The sequence below is a fragment of the Schistocerca cancellata genome, chromosome 6 (assembly GCF_023864275.1).
Source record: "Schistocerca cancellata isolate TAMUIC-IGC-003103 chromosome 6, iqSchCanc2.1, whole genome shotgun sequence".
NCBI lineage: Eukaryota > Metazoa > Arthropoda > Insecta > Orthoptera > Acrididae > Schistocerca > Schistocerca cancellata.
Window position 1 is genome coordinate 75,779,804 of NC_064631.1, and position 23,706 is coordinate 75,803,509.

A 23,706-nucleotide genomic window follows, 5' to 3' on the forward strand; every position below is an offset into this window, starting at 1 on the left:
TGCAGAGGCCATTAGAGATCATAGTTGGGCTCTCCAATGCCATATGCAGCACCCATCAGAGGAGCACCACATTGCCTTTAAGCAGACCCATGCTCTAGTCTGAAAAATGATGGAAGCTAGAATTGTGGGAAAGGTATGACCACATACCACTCCTTCAATGGTTTAGTTTAAGATCAGATATCTCTACAGATACCAGATGGTTGCAGGTGTACCTGATATTACCTCTAATGGCACTTTCTACACTGACTCGGATGCCATCGCCGAACATTTTGCTGAGTATTATGCTCGAGCCCCAGCGTCTGAGAATTACAACATGTCTTTCGTGTTCTAAAACAGTGGATGGAGCAAAATCAATTATGTCTTACTACATGCCATCTGGAGCCATATAATGCTCCATCCAGTGAGTGGGAATTTGTCAGTGCCCTTGTCAACTGCCCCAGGGCCGTACCACATCTACAACCCAATGATCAAGCACCTGTTGGTGGATCGTTGGTGTCATACTGTTATCATCTTTAACCATATTGGCGGCATCACATCCTTGCTAGCTTACATGAGTGGGTTCTCTGGGTCTGCTCCAGATTTTCGTCCAGATCTTCCTGTTGCATTGTACATTCCGGGTTCGAGTTGGTGCATCCCACAGTACCCCCCACCCCCTCCCCATATATGGCCCCCACAAGGCTCTCTACTGAGTGTCCTCCTCTTTCTAGTATCCATCGATGGTCTAGCAGCAGCAGTGGGGTCCTCAGTATCACCCTCCTTGCATGCTGAAGACTTTTGCCTCTACTATTGCTACTCTAGTGTGGGTGTTGCTGAATGTTGACAAGCAAGGTGCCATACGAAAGGTGCAGTCATGGTCCCTCACCTGCGGCTTTTCATTTTCAGAAACCGAGACTCACGTCATGCTCTTCTGTCTATGTCCTACCTTTCACTCACAACCAGAACTTTACCTCGACAACCAGCCACTCATTGTGGTGGAGACTACCACTATTTAGGTCTAGTCTGATACAATCTTTCCTTTATTATGGGAGTCTGACATGCAGTTCAGCATTTCATCATCACCCCTAGCACTGCATAATTGGATCCGATACACCACTGCTGGGTTTGTTTTGTGACAGGAGCCTTTCTAACTAGTGGTGTGAACTGCTTACTCATGTAGGCTGGGGTCTCTCCATTGCAGGTCAGATGCCAACAACTTGTCAATATACTACCCACATTCATAGTTTACTCTAAGCATCCAAACTACCATCTCCTCTTTCCAAATACGGTAATGCATCTCCCTCAACGGCGGTCCTGATCAGGGATTATAATTGCAATCTGCATTCGGTCTATTCTCTCTGAACTTCAGTTGTTTCCTCTTCCATCTTTTCTCTGTACCCACTCAAGTACACCTTGGTGGTGCGTCCCTCAACCACAGCTTCATCTTGACCTATCACAAGGTCCAACAGACTCGGTTCGTTCCGAGGCCCTCTGCCGCCAATTTTTCTCCATTCAGTGCTTCCCAGGATTCAGAGGTAGTCTACACTGATGGCTCATTGGTTGCTGATTATGCAGGCTTTGCTTATACTCACACAGGACATGCTGAACTGCACTCCTTTCTAGATGGCTGTAGTGTTTTCACTGCAGAGTTGGTAGCAATCTCTCATGCTGCTGAACATATCTGTTGCTGCAACAATGGTCCTTTCTCATCTGCAAACTCTCGATCGGTGCTACCCTTGCCATACCTTGGTCATTACCATTCAGGACTCTTGAGATTGGTATTCCAGAAACAGACTTCTGGTTGGTATTACGCTGTCAAGTTTTAGGTATCCGGAATATGGCATGGCTAACTGATTTTGCCAAACTAACAATGGTTGATAAAGGAGATTACAACTCTGTGGAGGTCCCCTCCATGCAGGCCTCTCTACTGCCCTTTTATGGCTCCACATTGGCCGTACTTGGTTGACTCATGGTCTCTCCTCTACAGCAAGGACTTATCCCACTGTCACTGTTTCTCCTGTTTGATGGTGGTACACATTTTGATGGACTGTCCCAACCTACCCACGCGATGGTGAACTCATCTCACTGACTTGAAACCCCTGGTGTTAGGGGATGATGCCTCAGTGGCTGACTCAGTTTTATTCATGAAGGGGACTTCCAGCACTCTCTTTAGGGGAGGGCCACTTAATCTTATCAGCCCATTGAGGGGTTGGCAGAACATTCTGTAGCCCCCACTGCCTAGGCCGGGCTGTGGCTGTCTGGGTTTAGTGGTCCAGCCTGGTCCTCATCCTACTTCCTATTTTACTCTTCTTCCTCCCTCTTGGATAGTCTGTTACACTTGTTCATCTTTTGTCGCTGTGTGCTTCTCTTGTCCTTGGAGTGGAGTATCTCTGGTAAGTGGTAAGGGCTGGAAGTTGTATATCCTCTCATTGCAATATGCTTTCATGGGCTTTCAATCACTCCCTAGATGGGGCACCTTGCATGCCTTTCATCATCTGTCTCCCTTTCTTCTTTTTGTCACTGATCTCACCTTTGTTGACCTTTTGTAGACCTTGGAGTTTTCTTCCCCAGGGTTTTGTGTGGTAGGCTATCTCTCTTCTACAGTCATGTAGACCTGTGTGTTCAAGGAAAGAGGGACTAATGACCTAGTAGTTTGGTCCCTTCAATTATTCAACTGACCAACAATCAATGGGAGAATGATTTTCTGGCAGCGATGGACAAGAAACTATATTCATTGAAAGCACCTCTTCAACTATGGCATTATTTCTGCTAGCTGTAGAGATAGAATGAAATGGCGATGACCTGTCTTCGAATAGGGCATTTTTCTCCGATTCTCGTGTGTGTGTGTGTGTGTGTGTGTGTGTGTGTGTGTGTGTAAATTTTAAGTGGGCATGTTCTATATTATTTGGCAATGTGATATGTGGACATGTGATACACTATTGAAAATTTTGTGAAATGCCTTACACAGTTATTTAGAATATTTTACTGAGATTTAGAGTATCTGTTTCATCCATTCTGCCTTGGTGATCAACAAGACAGCTACCTGTTGTAATATTTTACTATCTCCATTACCAAGTTCTGTTATTTTATGTAGGATCTTAGGAAATGTATAATGGGAATAGTGAAGTCACTGCGCAGCTGAGGCACTTAGCAGTTGACAAGCACACAAATGCGATGGACATAACTACTAAGATTTGGGTCCATGTTCTTTCTTAGAGTTAAAAAATAAAAATCATTCAGACTTGGGTGAGAGATTATGTTATGTGGAGTGGTCTTTAAGAAGAGGGAGGAGGGAGGGATTGAGAAAAGGGAGAATGGCTCCAAGCAGGAAGAAGCAGCAAGAGAACAGGATAGGAATGAAGCACTGATGAGTGCAACCTGGTACATGCTAGAAAAGTACAGCAGAGTCCTGCTTATCCAAATCCCGGTAATCCGAATGTTCGGTTAATCCAACCATGAAAAATGTTAGTCTAAGTATGGAAAATTGTGCGTTAAACTGCTGTACATACACACTATTTCAATTTACACAGTACAGTAAACATGTATTAGAAAAATTGGCAAGAAAACATTAGGTTTTAACAATGCATAACATTGAAAGAAAAGCTGTCAAACTTACTAAAATACAGCGGACATTTTATCCCTACATTTTAGATGACAAAAACTGTCATTCTTTCTTGGCTTAATGAGGACAGTCTGTTTTATGATGCATAGTAGCGCCATTGTCTCATAAACATCAAATCAGCATGTGTTCCACTGAACTGTTGCTCCAAATAACGTAGCACGAGGTCAAGGGCTTCTGCTGCATCACTGTGTAGCACCAGCTCTCCTTTGTCTCTTTCAGGCTCATTGTCACTTCCATCACAACAGTCCACTTCTTCCTGGTTTTGACTCACAGCAGCAACTAAATCAGCATCAGTAAGGTTCTCCACACATGTCCCATCCACTGCTGTCCACTCATCTACATCTCCTTCACTAGCTTCTTCACAACCAGGGATAATCTGTATCATTTGTAGTAGATTTTCCCCTTCATTTTCAACTAGGTCGTCCTAAAATTCAAGAGATGTCCACAATTTTCTCCACGATTCTCTCAGAGTATTTTCTGAAATATTCTGCCATGCCTCAGCGGCCCAATAAACAACATCCTTCATGTTGGTCTTTTTTATTTTGTCCACTAAAGGAATGCTAACATCTTGGATCAGCATTGTTAAAAATTGTTTTCTGTAAATCAGTTTTAATGTTTGCAGTATGCCCTGGTCCATCGGCTGTAGAAGTGGTGTTACATTCGGCGGCAAAAACTTCACCACAATTTCTCCATCACATAATTCCTCAGTGCTGGGGTGAGATGGCGTGTCACCAATCAAAAGGATTGCACTGGGACACAATGATTTTCCAAAGACGTTGCACAGGACTATTCAAGCTTCACTCAGTTCTTCTTCCAATCACAAATGGTTGCTTTACCAACACCCAGTTCCGTTGCCAGTTTAGATACATTTTCACCATTGTCTATCCACTTCAAAGCATTCAGTTTTTCATTGAGAGTTAACGTTGTATGTTTCGGTTTACTCATGACGAAAATACATACACCACTACACCTGAACAAATACAATACAACTCTTATGATTGCCAGAAATCGATAACTAACATAACCAAGTGCTTTGAGAGCCAACTGGCAGTGCAATGACCTAACACACTACAAAGGTCTCAACAATGTACAACAACAAGGGCAGGGAGTGAGAGTGAGCTATTGTTCCCAAACTTGTTCCCATTTGTTATCATGGCGTACCTACTTATCTGCTTGGTATACTTCAGTCTAGAAACTCATCACCGTAATTCCAGCTAATCCGAACAAATCAGTACTCCGAACAAGGTCCGGTCCCTATTAGTTCGGATTAAAAGGACTCTACTGTAGTGTGTGGCACATGACAAAGTTGTGGAATGGGTAGGGGAGGGGGGAATAAAAGAGTACAAGAAAGGAAGGGGATGACCGTAGAGATGACAATGTGAGTGTAGGTTAATAGAAGCAATGGGAAAGAAGTAAAGGTTGGTGTGGGACAGGGGATACAGAAGACTGATTCCATGATTGTGGGTTCAAAGATATGTTGTAAGGACAACTCCTGTGTAAATTCTGGAAACATCCCCCAGGCTGTGGCTAAGCCATGTCTCTGCAATATCCTTTCTTCCAGGAGTGCTAGTTCTGCAAGGTTTGCAGAAGAGATGTGAAGCTTGGAAGGTAGGAGATGAGGCACTGGCAGAATGGAAGCTGTGAGGATGGGTTGTGAATCATGCTTGGGTAGCTGCACAAACCAGATGAATTGCACTATGAATCATTCACTGGATCAATTAAGAGCAGCTGGTGTTGGTGAGAGAGTGTCCAGATGGCACGAATTTTGAAGCAGGCATTGAAGTTACGCAAGTTGGTACTCAGTGGTCTGCTCTGCCACCGAATGGTCGATCTCTCCTCGGTGGTAGCAATGCATTCTGATGGACAACTGGTTGGTGCTCATTCTCACCTAAAAGACTGTGTAGATGTTACAGCTGAATTGTTATTTTCACAAGTGGTCTTGGTTCTCCTTGGGGTGAGGTATGGCTGTCATGGCACTGGGCACTGCAATAGAGGGTGCTGTGTGGATACACAGGACGAGTCTTCCACCTGTTGTAGATTGGCTGAGTTGGAGAGGCGGGAAGGGCTCTGGCAAACATGGTTGGCTATATCTGGCATATTCAAGAGCTGAATAAGCTAAGTGTGAAATTCAAGTAGTTTGTGGTAGCAAACATTGCAGCTTATATTCTGAACCAATACTGCTGTAATGAAATACTCAGTTCTTAAACAACCAACCAATTTTTAAAAAAGAAACCTACAATATAATGCAGTGCATATATAACTTTTTTTTTTTTCCAGGATTGCTTCACATGGCAGGTACACCGAGTTATCAGTTTGTGAGTAAAGCTGTGTGGGATTGAATATGACTATTATTATAGTGAATTAGTTTGTAGCGAGTAAGAGCAAGTAGTGTGTGCTAATTTTATTATGGCTTTTATTGCTACATTAGTGCCATGTGAAATGTGTGTGTCTATATATATATATAATAGAAGGAAACTTTCCACGAAGGAAAAATATACCTAAAAACAAAGATGATGTGACTTACCAAATGAAAGTGCTGGCAGGTCGACAGACAGACAAACGAACACATACATACACACAAAATTCAAGCTTTCGCAACAAACTGTTGCCTCATCAGGAAAGAGGGAAGGAGAGGGAAAGACGAAAGGATGTGGGTTTTAAGGGAGAGGGAAAGGAGTCATTCCAGTCCCGGGAGTGGAAAGACTTACCTTAGGGGGAAAAAGGGACGGGTATACACTCGCACACACACACATATACATCCACACATATACAGACCCAAGCAGACATATTTAAAGACAAAGAGTTTGGGCAGAGATGTCAGTCGAGGCAGAAGTGCAGAGGCAAAGATGTTGTTGAATGACAGGTGAGGTATGAGTGGCGGCAACTTGAAATTAGCGGAGATTGAGGCCTGGTGGATAACGGGAAGAGAGGATATATTGAAGAGCAAGTTCCCATCCCCGGAGTTCGGATAGGTTGGTGCTGGTAGGAAGTATCCAGAAAACCCGGACGGTGTAACACTGCGCCAAGATGTGCTGGTCGTGCACCAAGGCATGTTTAGCCACAGGGTGATCCTCATTACCAACAAACACTGTCTGCCTGTGTCCATTCATGCGAATGGACAGTTTGTTGCTGGTCATTCCCACATAGAATGCATCACAGTGTAGGCAGGTCAGTTGGTAGATCACGTGGGTGCTTTCACACGTGGCTCTGCCTTTGATTGTGTACACCTTCCGGGTTACAGGACTGGAGTAGGTGGTGGTGGGAGGGTGCATGGGACAGGTTTTACACCGGGGGTGGTTACAAGGGTAGGAGCCAGAGGGTAGGGAAGGTGGTTTGGGGATTTCATAGGGATGAACTAAGAGGTTACGAAGGTTAGGTGGATGGCGGAAAGACACTCTTGGTGGAGTGGGGAGGATTTCATGAAGGATGGATCTCATTTCAGGGCAGGATTTGAGGAAGTCGTATCCCTGCTGGAGAGCCACATTCAGAATCTGATCCAGTCCTGGAAAGTATCCTGTCACAAGTGGGGCACTTTTGTGGTTCTTCTGTGGGAGGTTCTGGGTTTGAGAGGATGAGGAAGTGGCTCTGGTTATTTGCTTCTGTACCAGGTCGGGAGGGTAGTTGCGGGATGCGAAAGCTGTTGTCAGGTTGTTGGTGTAATGCTTCAGGGATTCTGGGCTGGAGCAGATTCGTTTGCCACGAAGACCTAGGCTGTAGGGAAGGGACCGTTTGATGTGGAATGGGTGGCAGCTGTCGTAATGGAGGTACTGTTGCTTGTTGGTGGGTTTGATGTGGACGGACGTGTGAAGCTGGCCATTGGACAGGTGAAGGTCAACATCAAGGAAAGTGGCATGGGATTTGGAGTAGGACCAGGTGAATCTGATGGAACCAAAGGAGTTGAGGTTGGAGAGGAAATTCTGGAGTTCTTCTTCACTGTGAGTCCAGATCATGAAGATGTCATCAATAAATCTGTACCAAACTTTGGGTTGACAGGCCTGGGTAACCAAGAAGGCTTCCTCTAAGCGACCCATGAATAGGTTGGTGTACGAGGGGGCCATCCTGGTACCCATGGCTGTTCCCTTTAATTGTTGGTATGTCTGGTTTTCAAAAGTGAAGAAGTTGTGGGTCAGGATGAAGCTGGCTGAGGTAATGAGGAAAGAGGTTTTAGGTAGGGTGGCAGGTGATCGGCGTGAAAGGAAGTGCTCCATCGCAGCGAGGCCCTGGACATGTGGGATATTTGTGTAGAAGGAAGTGGCATCAATGGTTACAAGGATTTTACCCAATCCGTTACCCCCAGAAACCATCCTAGTAACCATTGATGCCACTTCCTTATACACAAATATCCCGCACGTCCAGGGCCTCGCTGCGATGGAGCACTTCCTTTCACGCCGATCACCTGCCACCCTACCTAAAACCTCTTTCCTCATTACCTCAGCCAGCTTCATCCTGACCCACAACTTCTTCACTTTTGAAAACCAGACATACCAACAATTAAAGGGAACAGCCATGGGTACCAGGATGGCCCCCTCGTACGCCAACCTATTCATGGGTCGCTTAGAGGAAGCCTTCTTGGTTACCCAGGCCTGCCAACCCAAAGTTTGGTACAGATTTATTGATGACATCTTCATGATCTGGACTCACAGTGAAGAAGAACTCCAGAATTTCCTCTCCAACCTCAACTCCTTTGGTTCCATCAGATTCACCTGGTCCTACTCCAAATCCCATGCCACTTTCCTTGATGTTGACCTTCACCTGTCCAATGGCCAGCTTCACACGTCCGTCCACATCAAACCCACCAACAAGCAACAGTACCTCCATTACGACAGCTGCCACCCATTCCACATCAAACGGTCCCTTCCCTACAGCCTAGGTCTTCGTGGCAAACGAATCTGCTCCAGTCCGGAATCCCTGAAGCATTACACCAACAACCTGACAACAGCTTTCGCATCCCGCAACTACCCTCCCGACCTGGTACAGAAGCAAATAACCAGAGCCACTTCCTCATCCTCTCAAACCCAGAACCTCCCACAGAAGAACCACAAAAGTGCCCCACTTGTGACAGGATACTTTCCGGGACTGGATCAGATTCTGAATGTGGCTCTCCAGCAGGGATATGACTTCCTCAAATCCTGCCCTGAAATGAGATCCATCCTTCATGAAATCCTCCCCACTCCACCAAGAGTGTCTTTCCGCCGTCCACCTAACCTTCGTAACCTCTTAGTTCATCCCTATGAAATCCCCAAACCACCTTCCCTACCCTCTGGCTCCTACCCTTGTAACCGCCCCCGGTGTAAAACCTGTCCCATGCACCCTCCCACCACCACCTACTCCAGTCCTGTAACCCGGAAGGTGTACACAATCAAAGGCAGAGCCACGTGTGAAAGCACCCACGTGATCTACCAACTGACCTGCCTACACTGTGATGCATTCTGTGTGGGAATGACCAGCAACAAACTGTCCATTCGCATGAATGGACACAGGCAGACAGTGTTTGTTGGTAATGAGGATCACCCTGTGGCTAAACATGCCTTGGTGCACGACCAGCACATCTTGGCGCAGTGTTACACCGTCCGGGTTATCTGGATACTTCCTACCAACACCAACCTATCCGAACTCCGGAGATGGGAACTTGCTCTTCAATATATCCTCTCTTCCCGTTATCCACCAGGCCTCAATCTCCGCTAATTTCAAGTTGCCGCCACTCATACCTCACCTGTCATTCAACAACATCTTTGCCTCTGCACTTCTGCCTCGACTGACATCTCTGCCCAAACTCTTTGTCTTTAAATATGTCTGCTTGAGTCTGTATATGTGTGGATGGATATGTGTGTGTGTGCGAGTGTATACCCGTCCCTTTTTCCCCCTAAGGTAAGTCTTTCCACTCCCGGGACTGGAATGACTCCTTTCCCTCTTCCTTAAAACCCACATCCTTTCGTCTTTCCCTCTCCTTCCCTCTTTCCTGATGAGGCAACAGTTTGTTGCGAAAGCTTGAATTTTGTGTGTATGTTTGTGTTCGTTTGTCTGTCTGTCGACCTGCCAGCACTTTCATTTGGTAAGTCACATCATCTTTGTTTTTAGGTATATATATATATATATATATATATATATATATATATATATATATATATATATATATATATATATATATATATATATATATATATATATATATAATAGAGGGAAACATTCCACGTGGGAAAAATATATTTAAAAAGAAAGATGATGAGACTTACCAAACAAAAGCGCTGGCAGGTCGATAGACACACAAACAAACACAAACATACACACAAAATCTAGCTTTCGCAACCAACGGTTGCCTCGTCAGGAAAGAGGGAAGGAGAAGGAAAGACAAAAGGATATGGGTTTTAAGGGAGAGGGTAAGGAGTCATTCCAATCCCGGGAGCGGAAAGACTTACCTTAGGGGGAAAAAAGGACAGGTATACACTCGCACACACACACATATCCATCCACACATACAGGTGTCTTGTATATATATATATATATATATATATATATATATATATATATATATATATATATATAATAGAGGGAAACATTCCACGTGGGAAAAATATTTCTTAAAAGAAAGATGATGAGACTTACCAAACAAAAGCGCTGGCAGGTCGATAGACACACGAACAAACACAAACATACATATGTTTGTGTTTGTTTGTGTGTCTATCGATCTGCCAGCGCTTTTGTTTGGTAAGTCTCATCATCTTTCTTTTTAGAAATATATATATATAATGTGTGTGTGTGTGTGTGTGTGTTACTGGCAAACAAAAACAAGATGATCATAAGGAGAGCAACACAAGAGGTGTTCAACAAATTTGAAAGTAATTTTTTGCCTGCTGATATGATGAGGATTGTAAGAAGTCTTGGTCTTCAGTTAAGCTGGTAAATCACACAGTGGTGATACTGAAACACAAGATGACACTGTGAAGAGCAAAATACTGACCTGCGTCTTCCAAAATAGTTTCACTGCAAAAGGTAATGCTAGTTCATCCTGTCAATTGTTCTGTGATTTCCAAAATAACTGATATTGATATCAATCATTCAGAAAAGATTTTTGGACAGATGCAGATGATTATACATCTTTAACAATTACATACGTCTGTCTTAGAATTATGGCACATCTTACATGGTCACACATTACAAACTCAAGTCTCTTTCACAGGAATCAACAGTTACTTTGTGAAACTCAGTTTGCTTTGTTTTTCTGTGAAATCCACATGGCTGCATATAGCAGGGTAACAGCCCCTGCTCATATGTCGATGCTGTGTCCCTTGACTTCCAGTTGGTGTTTCATACAGTTCCAAATGAATGCCTGATGAACAACATCAAAGTGCTGAAGCAGCTTTGTGACTGGCTTGAGCACTTCCTCATACATAAAACTTGGCACATGTTCTTAATGGTGACAAACCATCAGATGTGAAAGCAACTTTTGACATACTATGAGAATGTCACTGTTTACACAGACAGAGGCAGCTGGGGCAGGCTATCTCAGATATATGAAGAAGTGTATACAGGGTGTTACAAAAAGGTACGGCCAAACTTTCAAGAAATGTTCCTCACACACAAAGAAAGAAAATGTTATGTGGACATGTGTCCGGAAATGCTTACTTTCCATGTTAGAGCTCATTTTATTACTTCTCTTCAAATCACATTAATCATGGAATGGAAACACACAGCAACAGAACGTACCAGTGTGACTTCAAACACTTTGTTACAGGAAATGTTCAAAGTGTCCTCCTTCAGTGAGGATACATGCATCTACCCTCCGTCGCATGGAATCCCTGATGCACTGATGCAGCCCTGGAGAATGGCATATTGTATCACAGCCGTCCACAATATGAGCATGAAGAGTCTCTACATTTGGTACCAGGGTTGCATAGACAAGAGCTTTCAAATGCCCTCATAAATGAAACTCAAGAGTGTCAGGAGACTGTGGAGGCCATGGAATTGGTCCGCCTCAACCAATCCATCCGTCACCGAATCTGTTGTTGAGAAACGTACGAACACTTCTACTGAAATGTGCAGGAGCTCCATCGTGCATGAACCACATGTTGTGTTGTACTTGTAAAGGCACATGTTCTAGCAGCACAGGTAGAGTATCCCGTATGAAATCATGATAACGGGCTCCATTGAAAGTAGGTGGAAGAACATGGGGCCCAATCAAGACATCACAAACAATTCCTGCCCAAACGTTCACAGAAAATCTGTGTTGATGACATGATTGCACAATTGCGTGCGGATTCTCGTCAGCCCACACATGTGGCGGTGAATCGAGGAAGTACAGTACATACTGATGAAACTAAAATGAGCATGAAAATTAAGCATTTACGGACATATGTCCACATAACATCTTTTCTTTATTTGTGTGTGAGAAATGTTTCCTGAAAGTTTGGCTGTACCTTTTTGTAACACCCTGTATATACCAAGCTGAGATTATGCAGAGATGTGGTGAATTTTCTGATCTACGCTAGTAGTATTTAATATTGATAGCTTTCAAACTGTGACAGTGACTTTTTCCTTTCTTTATTGAACCGTATCTGTTTTGCTCTGACACTGAAAAGAGCCCCTGAAGAATACTAACATGAATCAATCTCCCTCAAACAGTACCAAGATAACAATGCCCCAAACCACTGTCTCGCCATCTGGACAAGAGATCCCTCAAACCTCTGCCTTTCTGTACCAAATGTAAGCAGTACAGCTACAAGTTTACTGTTATGTGTGAATGGTGGCCTTTAACACTGATGCAGGCTGTAGACAAATTATGGGCAGACAATACTGTGTATTGAATTTCATCTGGACTTACTGAAGCTTACATCCATAGTATATGTCATTTCATGTGTCTGAGAGTCATCTGCCTTTCCTTGTAGAATTTTTGTTTTAATTTTCCCTCACAGATAAAAGCCCAAACGTATTAAACCTGGCAAGAGTGCAAGCAAAATCATGTTTTCGAAACAACTGAACTGACAGTCTCAAACTGGTTTGCAAAGAAAGTTTAACTATTTGTGTGGGATAGGTGTGATATCTGTCACATTGATTTGAAATGGATTGCCCTACATTCAATGGGATGTTTTCTGACAACTGCATCAACATATCTTTTAGGAGCTGTAGATGTGTTTCAGTATTTAGAATCCCATCAGTAAAATAGGGACCAGTGATGGTTGCTATTCCTGAAATTCTGGTACCATGGATTGACTTACCAAGTCATTTGACACCCACTTTTTTTCAGCCATTGTGGATTGTCCACTCCCAAGTAGTCATACAGTGAACTATGCTTTGAGCACAGTTTGTAAATGATGATTTGTGTGTAAACAAAGTCACACATAGAAACATGGATCACTTAGTAATTTTTGTAGACACTATTCAGATAACTGTACCCAGTGTTGAAAGTCATTGCCACGCAGTTGTTGATTGAGTAGCAAAATATGGAATGGATAAATTTGTAGAATATTCCTACTAGCATGTTCGAGTTGCCCCATAATTACACACAGAATCTATACTATTGCTGCTAAAATGTAGGTTTCATTTCTCTATTCAGCTATGTTATGTTTCGTTTGTGTATTTTAAGCTTCACACTTTCAATTTTATTACATTTGCAATGACAGGCCATGAGGCCTCGACACAGTCAGATCATCTCTCTGAATACGACTGTGCCACTGCTCTAACAGTTTGGCAGTGTTCACCGTAAACAAAAACCCAATCCACTTTTTCAGCTGAACAATTTCATGAACAAGTCGTCTGATTGAGCACATCAGTCTGTGCACTATAGCTGCAGCAAAGTCCATGTGTAAACACAGGGACTGCACCTGATTTACACATCTGCTTACATTTGGTACAGCAGATAGACAATTCTGGGATCTCTTCTTCCAATGGCTGGATGGTGGTTTAAGGTACCCTAGTTCTACACATTATGTTGTTGAAGTCCACACTGAAGGCTCTTTCTAATGCAACAGAAGAAGAGTGTGTAGGCCCATTAAAAACAAAAACAAAGAACAATATGAAAACATGGTGCTATAATTCAGCAGCTATAGATGTTACAAATTATGTACACACCAGAAAATTCGACTTTAGCTTAGTGGAAACTGCAGCTCTATATGTTTACACATTCTGGACATATCTAGGGTTCCCAACCTTAGCTGCTTCAGCCTGTGCAAGCTATCCTGCAGATAACAATAGAAGCTCCAGGGTGCACTTTGCAAGTGGTGCCCGCCATGAAGTATCATAGCCAGAAAATTGTAATGAAATGCAGGAAGACACTCAGAAAGTTGGTACCAGTCATTATAGGAGTTGATATTTGACCCTCAACATCAATAAATATAATGTATTGTCCATAAAAAGAGGCAAAGCTCTATTGTTGTTTGGTTACATGATTGACTGTCAAGCAATGGATCCAGTAACAATGGTAAAATACCGGCATATTTGAGTATGTGTCAAAAGTGATCTTACATGGAATGACTATACAAAACTTTGTAAAATGCAGATGCCTGAGAGATTCTTTGGAAGAACCACAAAGAAATTTAATTCACCTCTTTAATAGGTAATAAAAAAAACCTCTTTTAACCAGTTCTTGAGTACTGCTCACCAGTCAGCATTACCTCTCGGAAAGGTTTTTAGAAGACTTAGAAAAAATCACAAGACGAGCAGCACATTTTACTGCTGGTTTATATAGTACATGCGGGAACATCGTGCAGATGCTCATCTAACTCTACTCACAGATGTTATATAGGAGACATCATGCAACAAGAAGAAGTGCTAAAACTGTCAGATGGCATGTTGTCAGAGGATCCCAGGAACAAAGTTACCTTGTGAAATGAACACAATTACAGAAATTAATGTTCATGCAGAGGCTTACCAGCCGTTTTTCATCTAACACATCATTTGTGAATCAAACAGGAAAAAGGGGTACATGGAACATCCTCACCCATGTCTGTGAGCTGACTTGAGTGCTATAGATATAACTGTAGATGCACATGTACACCTTAGACTTAAAGATATATCTTTTACATATGACCTTATATGACTTCATTGAAAACTTAACATTACTTTTGCTTACTTTGGTATTGTGGCAGGTCAGGTATAGTGAGATTCTGTCCATATTCATTTAACAGCTCAAGGATACCTCCATTTGTCCATCCAAACCCAGGTTGAACTACATATTCTCCTCCATTTCCAAATTCTCCAGGTTTTTCAGCATCATACTGGAATGAAATATTATGTTACAATCAGCTAAATAAGTACTCTGAGATGCAATACTCTTATTATTTTGTGACTGGAAGAAGGAACGAAACAAGGAAAACCAACCTTTTCAAACATATTATTGTAGCGTATATAGCCAGTATATGTTGCATGTATCCATATTTGTGCCAGCTCAAATGCAAACTCAGTGGCCTCTCTTACACCAGTCTTCTGCAGACCCATGATTAAAATGTTTTCAAGTGGGGGCCAAACATTTGGGAAGTCCCACTGCTCACCAGTGAGAATTAAGGATGCTGGAGCCCCTCCAAGATAATTTTCAATGTCGTTGTCTTTTAGGTAAGATACAATACCACGTATTTCCTTTTTAGACTGAAATGAAAAGTACATATTGAATGGAGCATTTACAATAAACAGTTTAGATAGGAAGAGAATGGAAGCTTTTGATATGTGGTGCTACAGAAGAATGCTGAAGATTAGATGAGTAGGTCACACAACCAATTAGGAGGTACTGAGTAGAATTGAGGAGAAGAGGAATTTGTGGCACAACTTGACTAAAAGAAGGGATTGGATGGTAGGACACATTCTGAGGCATCAAGGGATCACCGATTTAGTAGTTGAGGGAAGTGTGGAGGGTAAAAATTGTAGAGGGAGACCAAGAGATGAAAACATTAAGCAGATTCAGAAGGATGAAGGTTGCAGTAGTTACTCGGAGATGAAGAGGCTTGCACAGGATAGAGTAGCATGGAGAGCTGCATCAAACCAGTCTTTGGACTGAAGACCACAACAACAACAATATCAAGTCAAGATTTTTCTATTTTATTGGTGTAATGACATTTTGATGTTTTGTTAGCTGCACTTACAATGGTGAATGACAGAACTGTAATTAAATATATCAAATATTAATGCAGTAAATTTACTACTGCAACATGTAAATTTTAATACTGAATGTAACCATTAATTGATTCCAAGACAGTCACATTAGTTTTCAAAACAGAAATCACATTTTATTTTGCAACAGAAGAACATTGTCCAGTGTTCAATAAATATGCATCTCCACAGAAATTGTATTACTGTTTGAAAAATCTGCAACTAGTGTTATAAACAGTCCATTGGGATTCTGACTGAAGTAGTTAATGGGAATACATTTTTTTAAAAGAATAACATATTTCAGGTTCCGGTCACATAAATGTGTTTCAGTGAGATGGTATATCTTGTATGCATGGGAAAGCATTTGTGACTGACTTGTACAAGCATTGCACCATCACTGCTGAAAAATGTGAAACCAATGTTCTGTGTAATCTATTGTTGCAAGTTACAAAAATAAGCAGTTTTTAAAAATTAGAACAGTCATCTATTGTCACTTAACATGATATTAACTCACCGTAAGCTACAGTGTTGGAATGGAGGCTTTTTACATGTTTTATGATTTAAAAATAGTTGGAGTGGCTTTGGTATTTGGGGATTCTTCTTATTCCATAGACATAGTTTCAAATCTTGATTCAGAGGCTTAGCAGCATCTGCTACAGATAATATGAATTTTGCGTTCATAAAATTTTTGAAGAGGAGTATCAGGATTAGATTTGCAGCAGTATTAAAAGGAACTCTTTCTTTTAGGGAGCTTTGCAGTTGGTAGATAACAATACATTTAAGTGGCCAAGTTTGTCTAGGAAGCAATTCTTAACAAACCAATTCCTCTGCAATCTAAGGGATGAGCTAAACTGAAAGGAAATATTACAGCAAGTATAGTATAAAGATAGGCATTATGATTATTAAGTGCAGAATAGGCATGAAGAAAAAGTGGCTAGAAATGTATTAGACCATAGCGGGTTGAATCCAGAGGATTTCCGCAGTTTTAGAGTGTAACAAATGAAAGTATGGGATATCTTTGTAAATGAAGTGAAGTGACGTGGCACTTGTGTGCAGTGGTCAGATGGACACTAATTTTTATCTTATTTCCAATATGTTTAACTAGTAACATGTAGCACTTACTTAAAAATTTCAAAATCTTTTCTAGACCTAATTTTAATCAACTATATTATTCAGATTCTCATTTCAAATATTCTGATTACATTTGTGTAATTAATTTTCTTTAGGATCCTGTTAATTAAAAGTTACAGTTGACTGAAGTTAGAACTATAGTTAGAGAGACGTGAAACAGTGTGAGGTAATTGTTAAATTTGTGAAAAGTTACCTACACCAGTTGAAAGTGACTCATTTCGACATTAGAGGAAAGTTTTGTAAATTATCAAAAACTAATTATCTTCTGAACTAATTAAACAATTTACACAAGTGGTTTTGTATTAACCACTGTCATATTCCAGAGTTTTGTTACTTTAGTTTTTCTGTACCATCTGACATAGAACAATAATTAACTCACTAATTAATAATGTCATGTAATTTGCTGTGGCACTCATTTATATAAACAAATTGATTAATGTTGGTGTAAGGATAATAGTTCCATATATATTTCCAAATTTCTGACTTGCACAATTTTATAAATCAAAATCATATTAATTCTTATAGTTTGTCAAAAACAGTAAATTCCAACATGTACATTTGTCAAAGTATAATCTACCTTTCAGAATATAAAGATGTGCTGTAAAGTAAAAACTCAGAACATTTTATTCTGTTCTCATATTGGTTGAGGTATTACATGTCATGTATTTTAATTGGTCAACTTTCCCACTTCTCTGATGCAGCCCACTGTTATTACAGGGCTCCAAATTGTAGCATGTAATGTGGTGGTGTGTAACATAACTATATCAGCACTTGAGATACCATCAAAAAACTGAAAGCATGAATTCAAAGAGTTTGTCCACACATGGAAAACCCTCTCCTTTAGCATGAGTATGCCAGATCACTCATAAGTACTGTGACATCGGCAACAATAGAACATCTTGGGTTCACTGTCATCGGTCATCCTCCATACAGTCCTCACATGGCCCCATCTGATTTTCATCTGTTTCCAAAACTTAAAGAACACCTTCAAGGACTTCACTTGACAGTGATGAAGCGGTGCAAAAAGGGGAGGGGGGGGGTGAGGGTGTTTTTTTTTTTTTGGGGGGGGGGGGGGGGAAGGTGGTTGTGTCTCTGTCAATGAAGTCAAATGTTCTACAGTGACAGTATCAACAAGCTAGCCTCTCATTGGCAGAAATGTGTTCATTGGCAGGATGATTATGTTGAGAAAGAAATATGTAGGCATGAATAATAAAGATGTAGAATCGTAATAAAGTTTATTTTATTTAAAGTGCTTTAACAATTTTCACTTAAGAAATTTAAAGGCATTCTTTCCAGCACACCCACTTAACAGTTTTAGACCATCTTAGTCATGAAATAGTTAGCCTCCTTTAGCATGAGTATGCCAGACCACTCATAAGTACTGTGACATCAGCAACAATAGAACATCTTGGGTTCACTGTCATCGGTCATCCTCCATACAGTCCTCACATGGCCCCATCTGATTTTCATCTGTTTCCAAAACTTAAAGAACACCTTCAAGGACTTCACTTGACAGTGATGAAGCGATGCAAAAAGGGGGGGGGGGGGTGAGGGTGTTTTTTTTTTTTTTTTTTTTTTTTTTTTTGGGGGGGGGGGGGTGGAAGGTTGTTGTGTCTCTGTCAATGAAGTCAAATGTTCTACAGTGACAGTATCATCAAGCTAGCCTCTCATTGGCAGAAATGTGTTCATTGGCAGGATGATTATGTTGAGAAAGAAATATGTAGGCATGAATAATAAAGATGTAGAATCGTAATAAAGTTTATTTTATTTAAAGTGCTTTAACAATTTTCACTTAAGAAATTTAAAGGCTGTAATGACTCCAGTCCAGCTTATGTGGGTGTGTGATGCCTTAATCATATTTTCAGCAAAAGTGAATGTACAGTAAATATTTTATCTGAAAATGACATAAAACATGAAGCTTTGGAGAGGGAGAGTCTCTCTTGTGCTCTGCTGTGTTATATGGCAGCTGTGTTTCCCACATTATTACAGCTCACTTTTCCACATAGATGGAATGTAGCATAATTACTGAACATTATATGTAAACAAAATTATCTTCTATTCCCGTGACCGTAATCAGTTCACAAAGCTTTGATCACTTTTGTTTATTTTTACATTTGTCAAGGGCTTGTAGCAGTTGAATCTTGTATGATTTGAAACATAAATGTTACTACAGATCTTGCCACACAGGTATATGAGAAATGGCTTACTCTCAACTTACACCTTGAGTTGACTTCTGCACACTATGTGCAAAACTCTGTCAAATGTGGTTTACACCTGTGATGAGCACACAGAAAGATCTGTGAATTTCCTCTTCCGAAAACAATCTCTCTCAAAACTGCTGGTGTCATTGTCCAGTGCATTGAGCTATAGGAAGCGCAGTTCCACACTTTTGACAAAAATCATGCTGCACAGTTGTATCTGGAAGGCACCGAATGAGAGAGAGAATGTGAAACATAGTTTGCTGCTGTGTTATTGCTATCTTGGCTCAGTGTACACTGACTAGTGAACAAGGGAGTGAGCTACCTGTTTCGGGAATAACTCTGCCAGTGACCACATAAAAATTTATTTCCTGTGTTCATGTGGAGGATATAGTCTTGTGAAGTCACATGAATATCTTTGAAACGTCCTGTGTATTGCTTTTAAGATGGATTTAAGCTGCTGACTTTTTGAGAAAATATTTTTGAATGTTTGGCTTCTTGCCATGGTAACAAATCTTCGGGTGTAGCTTGCAGTATTTCCTTCTTTGAAGGTTTTATTTCTAGGACCAGGTTGCTAGGAGGGCCCACCTGACTAAGATCAAAAAGTGATGTTAGGCTTGCCAAGACCAAAATGTTGTTTAGCTTAATGTTCTTCTGAGTCCTGGACCTCAACTACTACAATATCTGAAGTAGAAGACAAAATAGAATCTGTAATAAACGAAGCAGAATTTGTCAGAATGATGCTCCTCAAACAGCACTTACGATTCATTTTCCAGGCTTAAGAGTGTACCTGTATCTATATTAGTAATGATATTAACAGCATGATATCAACAGCACCCCCCCCCCCCCCCCCCCTTCCCCATGAACCATGGACCTTGCCATTGGTGGGGAGGCTTGCGTGCCTCAGCGATACAGTTGGCCATACCGTAGGTGCAACCACTACGGAGGGGTATCTGTTGAGAGGCCAGACAAACATGTGGTTCCTGAAGAGGGGCAGCAGCCTTTTCAGTAGTCGCAGGGGCAACAGTCTGGATGATTGACTGATCTGGCCTTGTATCCCTAACCAAAACGGCCTTGCTGTGCTGGTACTGCAAACAGCTGAAAGCAAGGGGAAACTACAGCCGTAATTTTTCCCGAGGGCATGCAGCTTTACTGTATGGTTAAATGAAGATGGCATCCTATTGGGTAAAATATTCCGGAAATATAATAATCCCCCATTCGGATCTCCGGCGGGGACTACTCAAGAGGACGTCATTATCAGGAGAAAGAAAACTGGCGTTCTGCGGATTGGAGCGTGGAATGTCAGATCCCTTAATCGGGCAGGTAGGTTAGAAAACTTAAAAAGGGAAATGGATAGGTTAAAGTTAGATATAGTGGGAATTAGTGAAGTTCGGTGGCAGGAGGAACACGACTTTTGGTCAGGTGAATACAGGGTTATAAATACAAAATCAAATAGGGGTAATGCAGGAGTAGGTTTAATAATGAATAAAAAAATGGGAGTGAGGATAAGCTACTACAAACAGCATAGTGAATGCATTGTTGTGGCCAAGATAGACATGAAGCCCACACCTACTACAGTAGTACAAGTTTATATGCCAACTAGCTCTGCAGATGATGAAGAAATTGATGAAATGTATGATGAGATAAAAGAAATTATTCAGTTAGTGAAGGGAGACAAAAATTTAATAGTCATGGGTGACTGGAATTCGAGAGTAGGAAAAGGGAGAGAAGGAAACATAGTAGGTGAATATGGATTGGGGGAAAGAAATGAAAGAGGAAACCGCCTGGTAGAATTTTGCACAGAGCGTAACTTAATCATAGCTAACACTTGGTTCAAGAATCATGTACACATGGAAGAATCCTGGAAATACTAGAAGGTATCAGATAGATTATAGAATGGTAAGACAGAGATTTAGGAACCAGGTATTAAATTGTAAGACATTTCCAGGGGCAGATGTGGACTCTGACCACAATCTCTTGGTTATGAACTGTAGATTAAAACTGAAGAAACTGCAAAAAGGTGGGAATTCAAGGAGATGGGATCTGCGCAAACTGATTAAACCAGAGACTGTAAGAGTTTCAGGGAGAGCATAAGGAAACAATTGTCACAAATGGGGGAAAGAAATACAGTAGAAGAAGAATGGGTAGCTCTGAGGGAAGAAGGCAGCAGAGGATCAAGTAGGTAAGACGAGGGCTAGTAGAAATCCTTGGGTAACAGAAGAAATATTGAATTTAATTGATGAAAGGAGAAAATATAAAAATGCAGTAAATGAAGCAGGCAAAAAGGAATACAAACGTCTCAAAAATGAGATCGACAGGAAGTGCAAAATGGCTAAGCAGGGATGGCTAGAGGACAAATGTAAGGATGTAGAGGCTTATCTCACTAGGGGTAAGATAGATACTGCGTACAGGAAAATTAAAGAGACCTTTAGAGAAAATAGAACCACTTGTATGAATATCAAGAGGTCAGATGTAAACCCAGTTCTAAGCAAAGAAGGGAAAGCAGAAAGTTGGAAGGAGTATATAGAGGGTCTATACAAGGGCGATGTACTTCAGGTCAATATTCTGGAAATGGAAGAGAATGTAGATGAAGGCGAAATGGGAGATACGATACTGCGTGAAGAGTTTGACAGAGCACTGAAAGACCTGAGTCGAAACAAGGCCACGGGAGTAGACAACATTCCAGTAGAACTACTGATGGCCTCGGGAGAGCCAGTCCTGACAAAACTCTACCATCTGGTGAGCAAGATGTATGAGACAGGCGAAATTCCCTAAGACTTCAAGGAGAATATAATAATTCCAATCCCAAAGAAAGCAGGTGTTGACAGATGTGAAAATTACCGAACTATCAGTTTAATAAGTAACAGCTGCAAAATACTAACGCGAATTATTTACAGACAAATGAAAAAACTAGTAGAAGCCAACCTTGGGGAAGATCAGTTTGGATTCCATAGAAATATTGGAACACGTGAGGCAATACTGACCTTACGACTTATCTTTAAAATAAAGATTAAGGAAAGGCAAACCTACGTTTTTAGCGTTTGTAGACATAGAGAAAGCTTTTGACAATGTTGACTGAAATTCTCTCTTTCAAATTCTAAAGGTGGCAGGGGTAAAATACAGGGAGCGAAAGGCTATTTACAATTTGCACAGAAACCAGATGGCAGTTATAAGAGTCGAGGGGCATGAGAGGGAAGCAGCGGTTGGGAAGGGAGTGAGACAGGGTTGTAGCCTCTCCCCGATGTTATTCAATCTGTATATTGAGCAAGCAGTAAAGGAAACAAAAGAAAAATCCGGAGTAGGTATTAAAATCCATGGAGAAGAAATAAAAACTTTTGAGGTTTGCCGATGACATTGTAATTCTGTCAGAGGCAGCAAAGGACTTGGATGAGCAGTTGAATGAAATGGACAGTGTCATGAAAGGAGGATATAAGATGAACATCAACAAAAGCAAAACGAGGATAATGGAATGTAGTCAGATTAAATCATGTGATGCTGAGGAAATTCGATTAGGAAATGAGACACTTAAAGTAGTAAAGGAGTTTTGCTATTTGGGGAGCAAAATAACTGATGATGGTCGAAGTAGAGAGGATATAAAATGTAGACTGGCAATGGCAAGGAAAGCGTATCTGAAGAAGAGGAATTTGTTAACATCGAGTATAGATTTAAGTGTCAGGAAGTTGTATGGAGTGTAGCTATGTATGGAAGTGAAACGTGGACGATAAATAGTTTGGACAAGAATAGAATAGAAGCTTTTGAAATGTGGTGCTACAGAAGAATGCTGGAGATTAGATGGGTATATCACATAACTAATGAGGAGGTATTGAATAGAATTGGGGAGAAGAGGAATTTGTGGCACAACTTGACAAGAAGAAGGGACCAGTTGGTAGGTCATGTTCTGAGGCATCAAGGGATCACAAATTTAGCATTGGAGGGCAGTGTGGAGAGTAAAAATCATAGAGGGAGACCAAGAGATGAATACACTAAGCAGATTCAGAAGGACGTAGGTTGCAGTAAGTACTGGGAGATGAAGGAGCTTGCACAGGATAGAGTAGCATGGAGAGCTGCATCAAACCAGTCTCAGGACTGAAGACCACAACAACAACAACAACAACAACAACAACAACAACAATTAACAGCAATGAATAATACTAGAAATTGCACGACACTTACCTAAGCTAAAACAAGTTTTTCATGAATATTTTACAGTACCTGATTTGACATAAGAGCAGTATTAGGGATTCATTTTCCTTCAGTATGAATGAAGAGTAATAGTTGACTTCCATAGAGCAGGAAAGTTTGATAGAATTATCTTCAAATCGAGTTGCAAAACTCATGTACAAGGAGCCAAATTATGGGAGTTTGTAGAGCTTTCGTCCTTGACTATTTTTTTGCTCTAGTGTAGAAAAACTTGCAGATTTGATTTTTAACTACTTGCACAAGAAATTTATTTCTGAATGTGAGAAATAAATACAGAAAATGCTCACAAATATCCATGATCTCAGAACACTACTGTCAATAATTCAAACTAATATTAACAACCTAATATTAACAAGATTCCTAATGAGATGTATTAGAAAGGCTCCCACCAATTTTCTTAAAGTTTTATAAGATTAAACTGCTCTAATTCAGTTTTTTAAAATAAAATAAATTGTTATCCACAAGAAGCATTAGTATGGAATTTGGTGATACTTGTTTTGGTTT

At 41.0% G+C, this 23,706-nt stretch overlaps 1 protein-coding gene across 1 annotated transcript in view; it reads right to left on the bottom strand.

Annotated features, from left to right (window-relative positions):
• The window catches only part of LOC126088579 (trehalase-like), a 306,521-nt gene that overhangs the window by 90,251 nt on the left and 192,564 nt on the right, over positions 1 to 23,706 (bottom strand). The window contains exons 7-8 of the mRNA XM_049906775.1: positions 14,912 to 15,175; positions 14,664 to 14,808 (exon numbers count right to left, since the gene is read on the bottom strand). Coding sequence (XP_049762732.1) covers positions 14,664 to 14,808; positions 14,912 to 15,175 — 409 coding nt within the window. The remainder of the gene's footprint in view (positions 1 to 14,663; positions 14,809 to 14,911; positions 15,176 to 23,706) is intronic.